Genomic DNA, 17,565 nt, shown 5'->3' with positions numbered 1-17,565 from the left:
CACACACACACACACACACACACACGTCAGATATTTTCCTGCTTTACTTTGGAACAATGACTAAATTCTTTTATAAGATCAACACAGGGACAGTGAAGCTTGAGACACACACACACACACACACACACACACACACACACACACACACACACACACACACACGTCGGGGTGCACCGGTCTGGGTGAAGTTTCATGGATTTGGTACAGATTAGAGAGAGTGTGTTGCATTAAACACTTGTCGCTATGATACAACATCATAATAGCTACGTAAAGGTTTTAATACAGTCTCTCTCTGTGTGTTGGTGTGTGTGTGTGTGTGTGTGTGTGTGTGTGTGTGTGTGTGGTGGAGCTTCATGAAGATGAAGGGTCCATGGCTGGGAGAGTGTGTGATGTCAGGTGTTTTTCAGCTTCAGTCTGGAGAAAGTGAAAGTGAAAGCAGTGATGAATGAATCATTTTATAAGGTCAAGAATGAGACAGTGTAGTTAGAGACACCACACACACACACACACACACACACACACACACACACACACACACACACACACACACACACAACCACACACACACACACACACACACACAACCACACACACACACACACACACACACACACACACACACACACACACAACCACACACACACACACACACACACACACACACACACACGTCGGGGTGCACCGGTCTGGGTGAAGTTTCATGGATTTGGTACAGGTTAGAGAGAGTGTGTTGCATTAAACACTTGATTAAATTCTCCTTACTGTCGTTACTCAGAGAAAATCCATCCCATAATACTGTTCACTCCATGTTGCTATGATACAACATCATAATAGCTACGTAATGATTTTAATACAATCTGTGAGTGGTCCAATGTGTGTGTGTGTTTTGCTATATATTAACGTGTGTGTGTGTGTGTGTGTGTGTGTGTGTGTGTGTAGCTGTCTGGAACCCTCACCATCCCTCTGTGGCAGCTGTTCCTCACGCGCTTCGGCAAAAAGACTGCAGTCTACGTCGGCATCATGGTGAGTGACTGCAACTGGTGTGTGTGTGTGTGTGTGTGTGTTTTGCTATATATTAACCTGTGTGTGTGTGTGTGTGTGTGTGTGTGTGTGTTACAGTGGGCGGTCCCCTTCATGATCCTGGTGGTGTGTATTGAGAGCTCTCTCATCATAACCTACATCGTTGCCGTAGCAGCCGGTGCCAGTGTGGCTGCAGCTTTCCTCCTGCCATGGTGTGTGTTTGTGTGTGTGTGTGTGCGTGTGCGTGTGTGAACAGTGTTAATTAGTTACTTATGCACTTTTACAGTAATGAATATTGGTGTAATTCAGTTAAATTGCATTTCATTTCAGTTAATTATTGTAAATAATATTTCAAATATTTTATTCCGAATCTGGAATCCGTATCATTTCTGTTTATGAAGTGCGTGTGTGTGCGTGTGCGCGCGTGTGTGTGCGCGCGCGTGTGTGTGCGCGCGCGCGTGTGTGCGCGTGCGCGTGTGTGTGCGTGCGCGCGCGTGTGTGTGCGTGCGTGCGTGTGTGCGTACGTGTGTGTGTGAGAATAACTCCACTGTGGACTGACACACACACTTGTGTGTATCTGGTTAGTTCCGGTGCGTGACGAGGTGCTCAGTAAGTACTGTACTGCACATCATGAGTATTTCAGTTATTTTATTAACATTTCCAGTCGTATTTTCATTCACTACTGGATTATTCCTAAAGAAACATCTCCATGGTTACTAATCTCATCCCGAACCCTTCACACCGGATTAGCCACACGCTGCATTTCTGTGCTTCATCACTTCATTAGTGCAGATTTCATTTCCTGGGTGAAAACCTCAAGTTGTACATTACACCGATCGACCCCTGCGCTCGCGTCATTCCAACGCTTCACCTTCCCTGCAGAAATATTCAACATGAACATCATCATCATCATCATTATTACTATTATTATTATGATTATTATCATCATTATTATGATTATTACGATTATGATTATTATGATTATTATTATTATGATTATGGTGATTATGATTATTATGATGATGATGATTATCAATTATTATTATGATTATGATTATGATGATTATGATTATGGTGATTATGATGATTATGATGATGATGATGATGGATGTACTTGCTTACAGTTACAGTACAGTATACAGTATAGCCCTAAAGTGACGATAATGATGATGAGATCTTCAGCTGCGTTCATCTCCAGAAACACAGAGTAATGTGTGTGTGTGTGTGTGTGTGTGTGTGTGTGTTGCCATGGTGATCAGGTCCATGTTACCCGATGCAGTGGATGATTATAAAGTACAGAATCCCCGCTCTCAGGGTCACGAGGCCATCTTCTACTCCTTCTACGTCTTCTTCACCAAGTTCGCCTCCGGAGTTTCACTGGGCATCTCCACGCTCAGCTTACAGTCAGTCCACCTGTCTCTCTCTCTCTCTCTCACTGTCTCACTCTCTCTCTCACTCTCTCACTGTCTCACTCTCTCTCTCTCTCTCTCTCTCTCACTCTCTCTCTCACTCTCTCTCTCTCTCTCTCTCTCTCTCACTCTCTCTCACTGTCTCACTCTCTATTACTGTCTGTCTCACTCTATCAGTTTGTCTCTATTTCTTTCTGTCTCATCCCCTGTATTATTGTTTTTCTCACTCTCTGCCTGTCTGTCTCTCGATCTCTCTCTAGCTGTATTGTGTTCTTGTTTACTCTGTCACTATTATTCATTCTCACTTTATTACTCTATCTTTTTTTTATTCATCTCTTTGACTCTCACTCACTCTCTGTATTACACTCTCTCCCGCTCTCTCTCTCTCTCTGTGTGTGTGTGTGTGTGTGTGTGTGTGTGTGTGTGTGTGTGTGTGTGTGTGTGGAGTATTATTATACTTTGTGCACATTAATGACATGTTGGTCACTGTCTTCTCCGTCTGTCTGTCTGTCTGTGTGCAGTTTTGCAGGATACGTGTCGAGAGCGTGTGTTCAGCCCGACTCGGTGAATTTAACCCTGAAGCTGCTGGTGTCGGCCGCGCCCGTCTCCCTCATCATCCTCGGCCTCCTCATCTTCAGATCCTACCCCATCGACGAGGAGAGGAGGAGAGAAAACCGTACCCGCCTACACGCCCTTCTGCAGTGAGACACACACACACACACACACACACACACACACACACACACACACACACACACACTTTTGGCTGAGTCAGATTTCAGTGATATAAAGTTAGTGTTATCACTCTGTGTGTGTGTGTGTGTGTGTGTGTGTGTCTGTGTGTGTGTGTCTGTGTGTCTGTGTGTCTGTCTGTCTGTGTGTGTGTGTGTGTGTGTGTGTGTGTGTGTGTGTGTGTGTGTGTGTAATTAAATGGATTAGTTTAATGACACTAATGGGTTCATTTTTTTTTTCCCGTTTGTTTTTCTTCTTCTTACAGTGACAGCAGTGAACAGGACGTCTGAATCACACTTGAGTCGAGTACACACACTTCTGTAGTGTGTGTGTGTGTGTGTGTGTGTGTGTGTGTGTGTGTGTGTGTGTGTGTGTGTGTGTGCGCATGTGCAACCATAAGTGCCTTATTAAGACTCGTTCACATGGTGTTAGGATAAATGAAGGAAGAAGACACAGAAGGACTTTAGTTTTTGCACTTGGTCTACTCTTACCACTGCACATTGGAGGAGGAGGATAATAATAATAATAATAAGAAGAAGAAGAAGAAGAAGAATTACAATTACAATTACAATAGCAATTACAGCCATCACCTGCCAGCGCTTTAGTGCTGAGGTTTAATGCTTCCTGATCGACTTCCACTCACGATCAGTCAGCAGAGTGTGTACTTTACCCAGCACAAGAGAAGCAGCCTCAGCCTCGACCTATTTGGACCAATGCATTCTGGGTAAGTTCTCGAAGTCTGAGGTGATGTCCACTCAATCCTTCATCTCAGCATCCATTCAGAACCCCAAGAGTTGTTTTTTTTTACCATGTGGTAGTGGAGGAACGGAAGTTAAAGCAGGATTTGAGCACTAAAGCCCTGACTGCACTTTCTTCTGAATAAATAACTCGATTCATTTGGAGTAAATATAAATATATGTATGTAACATGTGCGTTCTCATCACAGGCTCTGCTGCCCCCTGTGGCTGATCCAAAGAATTACATCCAACTACTTAGTTCAAATAAATATCAACAACAATTTAGAGAAAAATAAAATCTACATAAGAACCTAAAATAAACATAAGGATGAATAATAAATTTCTGTGGGGGAAAAATATTTGAAGACCCCCATTAGAAGAAAAATGTCCAACGAATAATAAAGATAAAACGGTAGGCCAACTCCAAATGAATTTGGTTAATTGTTCACTTGTGTATATAGTGCACTCTTGTGGATGAAACAGGAATTGCAGCCGCAAAATTAAAAAAAATCCTGTCATTTCATCCGAATAAAGAAATAAAGTCTATTAAACACGAGAACCAAAACGTTAGCCATAAATTCGAAGGATTTGGTTGTTTGAGAGAATCTGAATAAATTGTTTGAGTTAAAAAGTGAGATCGAGACGTCATCTCCATTGTTCAAAATAACATCAGTTTATTATATTATACTGCTCCTGACTGTTACTGACTTGATTAACCAAATTTTATCATGTAGCATAACTAATATATTTATTCACTTCCAAGACTGATGTAACGTGCAGTTTTACTGATCTAAATAACACAATATTATAGTTTAACAGCTTTAGCTTAGCTAACCAGCTACGTAAACACAGCTAATGCTAATATTAGCCAGATACCTTTTTAGTTTAGTTTAGCGTAGTGTTACCTCTCTAATGGGAACTATCTGAAGCTACACGGCTAGTCACTTTCGCTAGCAGGCTAGATCACGTCATGCTAGCTGTTATCTTAAGATGAAACCTCAGCAGTCAGTTGATGAAATGTCTAATATCTGATCATTTACTTTATTAGGAAATCTAACCGTGTGTGTCAAACTGTCGTGAAGGATTATTGATTATTTAGTGAGCATTCAAGGGTTTTTTTGTTTTTGTTTTACAATGGTGTATGAAGTTCATTTCTGTTTGTGCCACAATGATATGGTCAGTTTGTGTCGATTATTGTCAACGTTGTGGCACAAATGCAAAGAGTTGAACTTCATCCATCACAGCACATGTGCACAGCACCACCGCTTCTGAGTGCTGTACTGACCTCAGTGTTTAACATAAAAACCAGCACTTGAATTTTTTTTAACCAAAAAAACCGGATGAGTGTTTACACACTGAATAAACCCAACAAACCAGCAATAAGTAAACGAGCGCTAGACAGCGCTAGAATTGTTACACGGATTTCTCCAATGGGTGAGAGATTGCAGGACTCTAATGAATAACGAATAACTGCAGCGGGGTCAAACTTTAAACGTCTGCAGACATCGTCAGAAAATACTGCACATTCAGATACGCTGCCGTTTAATTTAAAATACGAGCCAAGACACTGACGGTGACATTTCCAATGACGTTCAGAGCGAGTTTGTTCAAATCTTTTGTTGAAATCTTTTACCTGCAACAGTTTTGAAACCTTCAGGATGTGGGATCCGATCTAAAATGAGCACGAAAGCAGCAGAATAACGACGCGGACGAGGAAACGCGTAAGGAAACGAAGGTTTTTATGGATAATGAAGCAGAAACACTTTAAACCACTTTATCATCAGGACTTGACTTTAACACACACCACTGCTTATTAATCAGAGCTGCTGTTGAGCGTATCTGAGACGAATCCTCGACTCGTGTTCTTTAACAGTGTTCAGTTTAAATGTTGTGCAAAGCTCCAGAAGCTGCTTATTTTGAATGAAGCGAGACACCTTTATAGGTTCTGATGGGTTTTTTCCTTGTAATATTTATTTAATTTCAATCAACAGTTTTAATAAAATTATAATTCAATAATGTAAAATTCAGAGTTGATTTTTTTTGTGTATTTTTTTGTGCAGCTCTTAATAGCATTAATGGTCCAAATATGAAGAGATTTGTGTTCTACATGTTAACGATGTAATAATCTACATTTATTAATAGTTTAAAATAAAACCCGAAAGTCCAAAAGAGAGAAATGAAATCCAGTCCAAGTGAAACGAGTTAATGCTGCATTAAAGGCGTTATTCTATTTTCTGACTGATTGACAATAACAGTACAAAAAATTAAGGCTGTGTACAGTGTGGTGGGAAACCGGAGTGTGTTTTATAAAACATTTCAACAGAAAATGAAGAGACACGGGAGGAAAATACGTTGGTAAATGTTTACAACACAAACCCTGGGTTAGTGTGTGTGTGTGTGTGTGTGTGTGTGTGTGTTGTAAATGATGGATCTTGGTTAATTGTTACAGTAATGTGACGGTGTGATTTATTTGCGATAATAAAATGTGTTTATTTGCAATAATAAAACTCTGTGGTTTAAACACGCAGTTGATGTGTTTTATCTTCATGGTGATTACACCAGTGATGATGATAAAGAAAAACCCTAACAGGCCTTAGTGCAACGTTTATCACACATGGACCAATCAGAATGCTCCAAACAATTACCCTGAATTACATTTCTTTTGACATTCAAATCACTGAATTATTATTATTATTATTATTATTAATAATAATAATAATAATAATAATGTGCTTACTATTTGAACATTATTATTATTATTATTATTATTATTATTATTATTTTGCTTTCAAGTCGTTGCTTTACTTTTAAATCATTGGCGGAAGTAGCGCTGTGCACGTGCAGATGCGGCCGGCACTGACGTCACTGTGGTTAAAACGGTCCGACAATAAACGGAAAAAAAAATCTGTCACTGCGGAATTAGAAAGAAAAATAGAAAGATAAACTTTGTGTTTTATTGAGTAGAGATCGGAGAGGAAACGATATATAATGATATCCAATAGGACGCCTCTGATGTGGTCACGTAGACGTCGTTAATTAGACTCCAGTTCAATCGCTTTATTTACATTTACATTTAATTCACTGAGCAGAAAATTTCATCCAAAGCGACTTACAGATGAGGAAATACAGACAAAGCCAGGAACCAGAGAACGATAGAAGTAGTGTTAGTGCACAGGAGTTTTAATTCCGCTCCGGAGGAGAGGAGAGACAGGAGAGGAGAGATAGAGGGGAGACAGAGGGGAGAAGAGGGAGAGACAGAGGAGAGGAGAGACAGAGGAGAGGGGAGAAGAGACAGAGGAGAGACAGAGAAGAGGGAGAGATAGAGGGGAGACAGGAGAGGAGAGAGAGAGGAGAGGAGAGACAGATGAGACGGGAGGAGAGAGAGGAGAGACAGAGGGGAGAAGAGGGAGAGACAGAAGAGGGAGAGACAGAGGAGAGGAGAGACAGAGGAGAGGGGAGAAGAGACAGAGGAGAGACAGAGAAGAGGGAGAGATAGAGGGGAGACACGAGAGGAGAGAGAGAGGAGAGGAGACACAGATGAGACGGGAGGAGAGAGAGGAGAGACAGAAGAGGGAGAGATAGAGGGGAGACAGGAGAGGAGAGACAGAGGGGAGAAGAGGGAGAGACAGAGGAGGAGAGGGAGAGACAGAGGAGAGGAGAGACAGAGGAGTCACCCCCCCCCTCTCTCTCTCAGCAGCGTTCACATGCAGCTCACATTTCTGTTTCAGCAACCTATCTATTATAGTGCTGTATCTCAATCCAAAAATAACATCATATTCTCAATCATAGTGTATGAGTGGCTCTCAAACTGCTGGCCGCCAGATGGCGCCAGGGGGCCGCTTAGAAATTCTAGAACGTGATTTAAAAAAAAAAAAAAAAATCAATTTTACCTGTATGGAAGTCGGGATTGTCAACCTTTGGACTGTGATGTACATAAAAATGAGAAATATTCATAAATGATACACAGCACACTAAAGACACACCAATCCGAGATGTCTGCTGATGTAACAGTGTACTGTTAGTCACACAGATAAAATCTAACACTATTTCAAACGGATAAGTTTTTAGATAGAGGACGTGGAGTGTTAGCTGAGGAAGTTAATACGGAAGAGACTAACGTGAAGAAAGAAACTGAAAATTTTATGACTCGAGGGGGCCACAAAGGGAGGCCCATGTTGTTGTGTGTGTGTGTGTGATGCAGCGGGTAATAATCAGTGTAGTGTACGAATGTAAACGGCAGCGTGAGGAAGGGTATTTCAGTGGACATGGTGGACAGCCCCCGTGGGGACTCACTGGTTAAGACACTGGTTTATTGATCAGAAGGTTGAGGGTTCAAGCGCCAGCACCACCAATCTGCCCTTGTATGACCTTTAACCCTCTCTGCTCCACTGGGAGCTGTATCATGTCCCACACTGACTTCCTAATAAACTCATATGTAAACAACGCAATTTTACAGTACTGTACATGTAACAAACACCGCACACTACACCCAAATCTACAGCACTTCAAATCCTGTACACGTTTTTATGAGCATCTGAACTCATATCTTCCCCCCAACCTCTCTCTCTCTCTCCCTCTCTCTCTCTCTCCCTTTCTCTCTCTCTCCCTCTCTCTCTCTGTCTCTCCCTCTCTCTCTCTGTCTCTCCCTCTCTCTCTCCCTCTCTCTCCCTCTCTCTCTCCCTCTCTCTGTCTCTCCCTCTCTCTAATATAGATAGAGAAATATAGATAGAGGTATATCTCTAATATAGATAGAGGAGCACAGTGGTTAGTAGTTAGCACATACGCCTCACACCCTGCACGTGTGTATTTTGCATGTTTCCCCAGCTGGTCCCCAGTCCACAGACATGTGCTAGGCTGATGTAATTATACAGAATAAACAGGATTTTGTTTTCACCATGATAAAGGCCAATTTCTCACTGTGACTCAGATTTACCAGAGATCAACTCTGTTTTCGTCTCAGCTCTTCTAATTCACTGCACTCAAACACATCTTCCCACGAGCAAACCCCGAAAAGCCTTACCCCGAAAAGCTCACATACGAAACAGTGCCTAGTAATAAAGGTCATAGACTCTATCCAGTGACACATAAAACTGAAATGTGGAAACTTTCACAATTTAAATGAACAAAAAAACAGATCTGTCACATATAAAAAGTAAGTACACCCCTACATTTATCATTCCTTTGATTGGGTGCTGGTGATTAGAACCTGCTCAGGGAGTGCAGGTGGAACCGGTCTTATTTGCATGCCTCTCGTATCTAGTGTCTGGAGTTCCCCTTGTTATTGTTCCGGAGTTCCCCTTGTTATTAAAGTACATCAACTTTATTCATATGCACGGTTTCAAAGAGGATCAGATGTTTGCTCGTCCAAATGTGTCAAAAAAAAAAACCCCCAGCAATTTCCAAGGGGTGTACTTATTTTTTCACATGACTGTAAATCGTTTACCTCCAATTCTAAATCTGTCTGAGCTTGACTGGGAATCGCTCCAGATGCCCACAGATGCTGAAAAAAGTTCCTGGCAGCCAGAAAGACGCAATAATTCTGTTCATCATCTGCTGTGAGGTTCAGCAATGTGCTCGCGTTCTTCTGATAAACATGTTGATCTCTGTAGCTGATGGTCCGAACACGGCCGTGATTCTGAGTGCTGTATCTCTGAACCTACACCTCTTCGGGAGGAACGCTTTTTAAAGCTCATTTTACACATGAAAATAATGACTATTAAAACTATAAGGATAAAAAGCATCCCAGTGGCCAGTCCAAGAAGGAACGGTGTAGCGGTGTTCTGTTCGTGTTCATGTCCTCCGTTCTCTGGGAAAAACATTTATAAAACAGTGTTTAACAATAAAGCTGCAGTTTATTCCGGATTACACAGAATTACTAATATAATCTACTGCACATTTTGTATCATGGTGTCCAGTTCCTTATGGGTTCCTAAGGGTTCCTGAGGCAGACCAAAGAACCCTTCAGGATTCTACATGAAGGTCATGGTCATCCTGATAAACCTCCTGACTCTCAGTACATTAAAGCTGTTTAAACTCAAACCCACCTGAGAAGAGTTCGATGTTCCTCCTGATCTCCTGGCCCAGATCGGGGTTCTTCATGATGAAGGTGATGGAGGAGTTGACGGTGCCGCTCAGGTTCAGTTTACTGTTCACGCTGTACAGACGTGTGTGTTCGTCCTGCCTCAGCTGCGTGAGAGTGTCGTTGGTGATGTCGCTCTCGTTTCCCATCAGCCACTGCAGCGAGGGGGAGGGGTACCCGCCTTCCGAGGTCACCACAACCTCCACATGGCCGTCGTTCAGCATAATGATGTGCACATGAGGCTCGGGGTAGAACGCTAAAGGAGGGGCGGAGAAGAGTTCGAGTTAGGGTTACCACGGGTTACCCCCAATTACCATGGTTACCAGTAACACTTCACTGTAAAGGTTCATTTGATATTTTTACCATATGTATTCTTTACATCGCATCGTTACCTGCTACTTTGAGGCCGAAGCTCTTCCTCTGGCTGCCCAGCTGAGTGCTGATGGAGCAGGTGTACTCCCCCGCGTCCTCCAGAGTGGTACGGTCCAGCCTGAGCGACGCGTTCCCGTTCTTCATCTCCTGGTAGAACAGGCTGGTGCGGTTGGCGTATCTCTGGCTCTGGTACTGCGGTTGGTCTAGGCCGTAGAAGAAACTGTGGACCACTTCTAGTTGGCGCTGCCACGTGATCACACTGCTGCCTGCGTCCCACGAGCTGCTCACTGGGAACGTGCAGGGCAGAACCACCGACTCGCCGTACATGCCCATCTGCACACGAGCGGGTACCGAGATCTCAAACTCCACTACAGACACAAACATGGAGGGTGAAACGTTAAAGATCGTCATGTTCTAAAACTGCCTCAGAATTGGAAACCCGGTACAGGAGAGGGGTTTATACAGGATCCAACTCAACAGAAAACACAAAGATTAACCCCTTAAACTCTCAGCAGGGGTTCAGTCAGTTTATCAGTTCTTTATTCGTGAACAGTCCTGAATACTCAGCTTTGAGATCAATAACTGAACAATAATCAGAGGTTTCGGTGTGGAACGGCTGGATTGAGGGGATTAAACAGATCAAGTTCTGAATTCAGACAGTGGATCGGATAGAACCGACACGGTTTCATTAGAACAGATGACACTGCGAGAGTGCATGAATAAAATGTTGGTGGAAATTCGGGACTATTTTCCTTCATGAAGAAATAACAGCAGTCAGCTGTAGAGGAAATATGGAGGTGGTGACTGGAAATCACCCGAAGAACCTGTAAAAGCCTGAGTGTTTTTCAAGAGAAATACTCCCTATATCCGAACTTCATATCGTCACATTCGACAGGAATATATTTACATTTTATAGAAGACGTATACGGGCAGTAGTTTCCCTCGGTGTAACTGGAGAGTAAAAGGAAAATCCCCAAATTCAGCGTCTATTCATAATGACTCCACTGCATCTGACTGCGTTCAGGACTGAAGGGTTATTCCCAACCTGAAAAACCCGACTGCAACACTAGCTCAGGTTCAGGCAGAAATGAGGACGGCAGAGGCAGGTCTGGAACAACTCGAAAAGGTGCTTCATTTTACCTTTTAAAAAAGTAATCGACCTCTTTAGAATACGAGCGAGACATAAATAAAGGCTCGACTCTGTCCAAACAGTCGCTGGTTGTCTTCAAAGTCTGAAGACCTACCTCGTCACCAAGCACAAAAATGATGGGTGCTGAACCCCATTACCCATCAGCCCCAGCACGTCACACGTTCCGCTCGCACCTGTGTCTCGTTTCACCCTGATTAGCACCAGTATAGAAGTTCCTGTGTTTCAGCACCTGATTGTCAAGTTTCTGCTGTTGGCATGTTTGTGTGTTCCATAGTTGGTTTTATGGTCCGGATGTTTTGGCCTAGTATTCTCTGTTCTAGCTCTCGTTCTCGTTTTCACTGTTTTGGTTCTCTGACTGCACTCTACTTCAATAACTTCTGCACTTGCAACGGCTCCACTTTAGCCGTTGCTCCGCCTTCCGACTCCGTTGCGAACACTGCTCTGCTGCCTGCCGCTCACTGGAGATATATTTACTGAAAACAATGCTGACACATCCGATACTCATCTCCCCCGCTGTGTGTACATTCTCCTGGAGAGGGTATCATGGGAAACAAAGAAAGAAAAGAGAAGGAGCGCATGCCTCAGTTATGTGGAACCTCATCACACACCTCATGATCTGGGGTTTTTAAAAAGCTTGTCTAGAGCTGTGGTATCAGGACAGGAATCATGTAGGACTCAGCAGAAAAGTTTGCAAGCAGGAGGTTTTATATTCCATGTGAGTGCCAGGAAGTGGAACAAGCAAAGGCAGGTGCGTTGGTGCATGAAGCATATTTTGGGAAATATGTGGGTAGTACAAACAAAACGAATAACTGTGGGCGGGATTTAAAAAGCAGTCCCATGAACATCACAAGATGAGACGGATGATGAACTGCTGACGTGTTTGAGGTTGAGGAAGTCGGAAACACGGTGGTTGTTAGGCTGGATTTAATACAGATGGGGCATTGTGTTACACTCCTAATTTACAGAGCTTATATTTATCCTGTTTGTATTGAGACACATTTCTATTAGTTTTATTCCATTTAACATCCATTCATCCAGTGCTGCTCCTCAAAGAACCTACAGAAGTGACTCAAGTCGTTCCCCTCTGTCACAGATCGTCCCTGGGTTCAGGGTCACGGGGCTGAAGGCGGTGTCTAAACATGTCTCGGAATGCTCTGAAGTGACACAAGCATGCATGGTGTCCTTCACACCAGATATTTTTGTTCTTACGACTATGACATATTTGTGTGTGTGTGAAAAACGGTAAACTAAGCTTTTTATCAGTAACACCAAGTTTGGCTCGCTTGATCTGAATGCACAAGTGAGGAAATAATCAGGAATTCAAAAAGCTCACACTATTATTATTATTATTATTATTATCATCATCATCATCATCAGAGGAAGAAGGTACTAGTAATGCATCAGTCCTCATACTTTAACTTTCATCTTATTAATCACGTCTAGACACATTATATTATGAATCATTTTAATTCTGTCACCTCGAGTTATTTCAGCTTAAAGTTAAATCATTGACCTTAATGACCACACACACACCCTCACACACACACACACTCACACTCACACACTCACACACCCACACACTCACACACCCACACACCCACACACTCACACACTCACACACTCACACACTGTGTGTAATGTGGACTAGAAGATGAATCATACTGCGCCGTTTGTAGGCTGGAAAGTGGACTGATATTTTGTTTTAATGGGATGATTAGTCCATTAGGCAGGAAGTTTTAGATATGGACCGTTTAACTGCTGCTTGTTTGTGGTATGAAGTGTTGGAGGTTTAGTCGGTTTCCTCTAACCCTGCGGTTACATACACATCTGTTATTTCCTCTGTCTTCTTTCAGTGCAGTTTGCAGTTATAAAGCAGAGACCGGTTAGCCTTGCCAAGCCTCTTCGGGTGATAGTGAAGGTCAGTCAGTAGTAGATGATTTGGAAATGGAGCTGCTGTTCGCGGCCTTGGTTTGTGCCGTCACTTCGGTCACTCACGTTGGGGTGCTAGTTAGAATATCAGTACACTGAGCTACAGCTCAGACATCAGAATGAGAAACATCAGCCCAGCTTCAGGTGCGTGTTGGCAAGTGTGTGCATGTTCAGGTCCAAACTGAGTGACCTCCTCAGCCACGCCCTTTTATTTATCACAGTCGAATACCTCTCATTAAATGCACTCATACTATGGTACTTCGAGGACGTCTGCGTCTCATAGTTTTTATCAGACCAGTGTTCTTATCCTACGAGAAGATGCTGTCTCCTAATTAGGGCCACTGACAGCTGACAGTTGCTCGCCCCCATGCCCCGCCCATATCCCCCCCCCCATCTTCCTCCTCATCTTCTTCCTCCCTCTCCCCTCCCTCCCTCTCCCCCTCCCCGTCCTCCTCCCCATCTTCTTCCTCTCCCCCTCCCCCTCATCCCCCCCGTCCTCCTCCCCTCCCCCCCATCTTGCTTCTCCCCATCTTCTTCCTCCCCCCTCCACTTCCTCCCCTCCCCATCTTCTTCCTCCCCCTCTCCACTTCCTCCCCCTGTCCTCCTCCTCCCCTCCCCTCCCCCATCTTCCTCCTCCCCTCCCCCCTCCCCGTCCTCCTCCCCATCTTCTTCCTCCCCTCCCCCCTCCCCGTCCTCCTCGTCCTCCTCCCCTCCCCGTCCTCCTCCCCATCTTCTTCCTCTCCCCCTCATCCCCCACCGTCCTCCCCCCCCCATCTTCTTCCTCCCCCTCTCCACTTCCTCCCCCTGTCCTCCTCCTCCCCCTGTCCTCCTCCCCCTGTCTTCCTCCTCTCCTCCCCTCCCCCTCCCTCCTCTCCCCCTGTCCTCCTCCCCCTGTCTTCCTCCTCTCCTCCCCCTCCCCCTCCCTCCCCCTCCCTCCTCTCCCCCTCCTCTCCCCCTCCCCTGTCCTCCTTCCCTGTCTTCCTCCTCCCCCCGTCCTCCTTCCCTGTCCTTCCCCCCGTCCTCCTTCCCTGTCCTTCCCCCCGTCCTCCTCCTCCCCATCTTCTTCACCCCCCCATCCCCCCATGCTCCCGTCCTCCTCCTCTCCCCCGTCCTCCTCCCCACCTTCTTCACCCCCCCGTCCCCCCCCTCCCTCCTCCCCCCCCCCATCTTGCTTCTCCCCATCTTCTTCCTCCCCCTGTCCTCCTCCCCCCCCTGTCCTCCTCCCCCTGTCTTCCTCCTCTCCCCCTCCCTCCTCTCCCCCTCCTCTCCCCCTCCCCTGTCCTCCTTCCCTGTCTTCCTCCTCCCCCCGTCCTCCTTCCCTGTCCTTCCCCCCGTCCTCCTCCTCCTCCCCATCTTCTTCACCCCCCCATCCCCCCATGCTCCCGTCCTCCTCCTCTCCCCCGTCCTCCTCCCCACCTTCTTCACCCCCCCGTCCCCCCCCTCCCCCTCCCTCCTCCTCCCTCCTCTCCCCCTCCCCTGTCCTCCTTCCCTGTCTTCCTCCTCCCCGTCCTTCCCCCCGTCCTCCTCCTCCCCACCTTCTTCACCCCCCCGTCCCCCCCTCCCCCTCCCCAACTCCCCAACTCCCCCTCCTCAACTCCCCCCCCCTCCCCCTCCTCCCACACACTCATATACACCATACACACACACACTCATATACACCATACACACACACACTCATATACACACACACACACTCATAGCTTAACTCTGTGTACACATTAGATCTGCAGACACATACATAATGTGAACTAGTAGATGAACTGAGAGAGAGAGAGAGAGAGAGAGAGAGAGAGAGAGAGAGAGAGAGAGAGAGAGAGGGGCTTTGTGAACGAGTCATACTGCGCTGTCTGACTGAATTCACTCCTCATATCACTTCACCAGGTTTATAATTACGGAAAGTCGATTTATCTTCTTTTATTTTAATGGAACGATTGTAGCATTAACGTTATTTTTAAAACATTCGTGACACGATTAAATGTGAAGCTGAGCACAATGGAGTACAGAAAGACAGAAAGAAAGAAAGACAGAAAGAAAGACAGACAGAAAGAAAGACAGACAGACAGAAAGAAAAGCAGACTCACTGTTACAGGACATTTGGGCGAGCAGGAGGAGGAAATGAACCCCGCAGCACACCCATGATGGAGTCCCGGTGTGAGCGCTCATCTCCCGCTGCAGTGCCGCTACCGCCGCCGCCGCCGTGCTGGCGACACAGCTGAAAAAAACCGCTGACTGTGCTCACCGGAAACACACCCGGTCTGACCCGGATGGAGAACATCCAGATGTTTGTTGCTCCGCCTTTAGCTCTTTAGCTTGCATAGCTTTACAGGCTCTATATAACTTTTCTTTAATCTTTTCACTGTGATATATTTGTTAACTTTATCGATCATAAAATAAAATGTAAGTTAACACACACACACTCACACACACACACTCACACACACACACACACACTCACACACACACACACACACAGACACACACACACACACTCACACACACACACAGTCACACACACAAACACACACACACACACGCTCACACACACACACACAGTCACACACACACGCGCGCGCGCGCGAGCAGAAAGCGGATGTGCAGTGTGTAATGACACACAGGATAGTAACTTTGTCCATATATGGTCATAAATCTGTGTTAATTCTCAGAGATTTCCCGATCATTTAAAACACGCAGATGTTTTCATGTTGTGGAGAGACAGCGCTCACACGCAACACTAAGAGTAACAACACTGCCCCTTTAAAATACAAATAATCATGAGCATTATCCCGGTCAGACCCGGAGCGACCCCCCCGGAGTGTCCCCCCCGGAGCGACTGTCCCCGGAGCGACTGTCCCCGGAGTGTCCCCCCCGGAGTGTTCCCCCACATTCTTTACTAACACTTTTCATACACTGACAGACTTGTAACTGATTTTTAATAGAATGTGAAAAAAAGATCATAATGCAGATATGAATGATTTATTAAATAATTAAATGATTCAGTAACACAAACAAAACTCAATAGCACCAGGAATGACATTAATAAACAATCTCACTGGATTAAGAACAGTACAAAACAAACTTTCACCCCGACTAAACATCAGAAAGAAATGACATCATTTACAGGACAGAAGGAAACATGAACGCCTCTGCGCCTCCCACACGTCATTACAGCTGTGACTGAACATCTGTACAGCGGTTCTCAGTCAGGGGCGTGGAGAGCTCGGGACGGGGTGCGAATTTTTTTTCAAGAAAACACAGACAGGGCATCATTTGGGTCCTCGGTGTATTTTATTGCTTTTCAAATAGAATGTGTGTAAATGAAAAACTCCGCGTTTTCTCTCTCTGTATTTTCTTTTTTCTGGAAGAGGCGGAGCTTAGCGGCCTTTTATCTCGCCGTCAGTGCAGAGCGGTGCTGATAACCTCGCGACTTTTCAGACCCCCTTAGCGACTTTTATTTATTTATTTATTTATTTATTTATTTTTAAAAAGGCGCCTAGCGACAAATCTAGCGACTTTTCGGCCAGATCTTAACAACTTTCCAGATATCAGCGGTTCTGTCCTGCAAGCGCGCGCTCTCGCTTTCTGCACTCACAGCTCTCTGTAAAATGTCCACTTTATTACAGCCCAGTTCTCTTGTTCAGAGTAGTTCTAGTGTTCCTCTTCCATTACTGTCCGTTATATACTTTTATAAAAGTCATAAAACAATGAAAAGCAATGAAAAAGTACAAAAACACAAAAGCAATTTTATCTATATCAAAAACAGATTAAAGATTAAGTATATATATATATATATATATATATATATATATACATACATCCATCCATCCATCTTCTACCGCTTACTCCTTCTTCAGGGTCACGGGGATCCTGGAGTCTATCCCAGGGAGCATGGGGCACAAGGCGGGGTACACCCTGGACAGGGTGCCAGTCCATCACAGGGCACAATCACATACACACTCACATACACACTCACACATACACTTTGGACACGCCAATCAGCCTGCCATGCATGTCTTTGGACTGGGGGAGGAAACCGTTGTACCCGGAGGAAACCCCCACAGCACGGGGAGAACATGCAAACTCCGCACACACAGGGCAGCGGTGGGAATCGAACCCCCGAGGTGTGAGGCAAACGTGCTA

The 17,565-nt window shown here is 44.9% G+C and overlaps 2 protein-coding genes across 6 annotated transcripts in view; one reads left to right on the top strand and one right to left on the bottom strand.

Annotated features, from left to right (window-relative positions):
* mfsd2aa (MFSD2 lysolipid transporter A, lysophospholipid a) overlaps positions 1–5,921 on the top strand; it is a 24,431-nt gene extending 18,510 nt beyond the window's left edge. For 3 of the 4 annotated variants that reach the window (XM_047153608.2, XM_053679123.1, XM_053679138.1), the window contains 3 exons: positions 940–1,023; positions 1,120–1,232; positions 2,280–2,901. In XM_047153608.2, coding sequence (XP_047009564.2) covers positions 940–1,023; positions 1,120–1,232; positions 2,280–2,901 — 819 coding nt within the window. Of the gene's footprint in view, positions 1–939; positions 1,024–1,119; positions 1,233–2,279; positions 2,902–2,950; positions 3,131–3,426 lie in introns of those variants that run through there. The other variant, XM_053679130.1, reaches the window with a different exon arrangement.
* Positions 1,652–15,924, bottom strand: LOC108263079 (CD276 antigen). 2 transcript variants are annotated; one of them, XR_008395072.1, is made up of 6 exons: positions 15,510–15,924; positions 10,370–10,717; positions 9,943–10,233; positions 9,342–9,704; positions 2,291–3,125; positions 1,652–1,896 (listed from the first exon to the last, which is right to left on the bottom strand). XR_008395072.1 is itself a non-coding variant. In XM_017463520.3 (4 exons), the coding sequence occupies exons 1-4, from the start codon at positions 15,589–15,591 to the stop codon at positions 9,445–9,447; spliced, it is 981 nt and encodes a 326-aa protein (XP_017319009.1). In that variant the 5' UTR covers positions 15,592–15,924; the 3' UTR covers positions 7,765–9,444. The 2 variants fall into 2 exon arrangements, 1 of the variants encoding a protein (XP_017319009.1); XM_017463520.3 differs by lacking the exons at positions 1,652–1,896; positions 2,291–3,125 and having other exon boundaries at positions 7,765–9,704.
* Positions 15,925–17,565: the final 1,641 nt, after the last annotated feature.

This window comes from Ictalurus punctatus, chromosome 3 (genome assembly GCF_001660625.3).
Source record: "Ictalurus punctatus breed USDA103 chromosome 3, Coco_2.0, whole genome shotgun sequence".
Classification (NCBI taxonomy): domain Eukaryota; kingdom Metazoa; phylum Chordata; class Actinopteri; order Siluriformes; family Ictaluridae; genus Ictalurus; species Ictalurus punctatus.
Note: the sequence above shows the minus strand (reverse complement) of the source record. Positions and strands in the feature narration are given on the sequence as shown.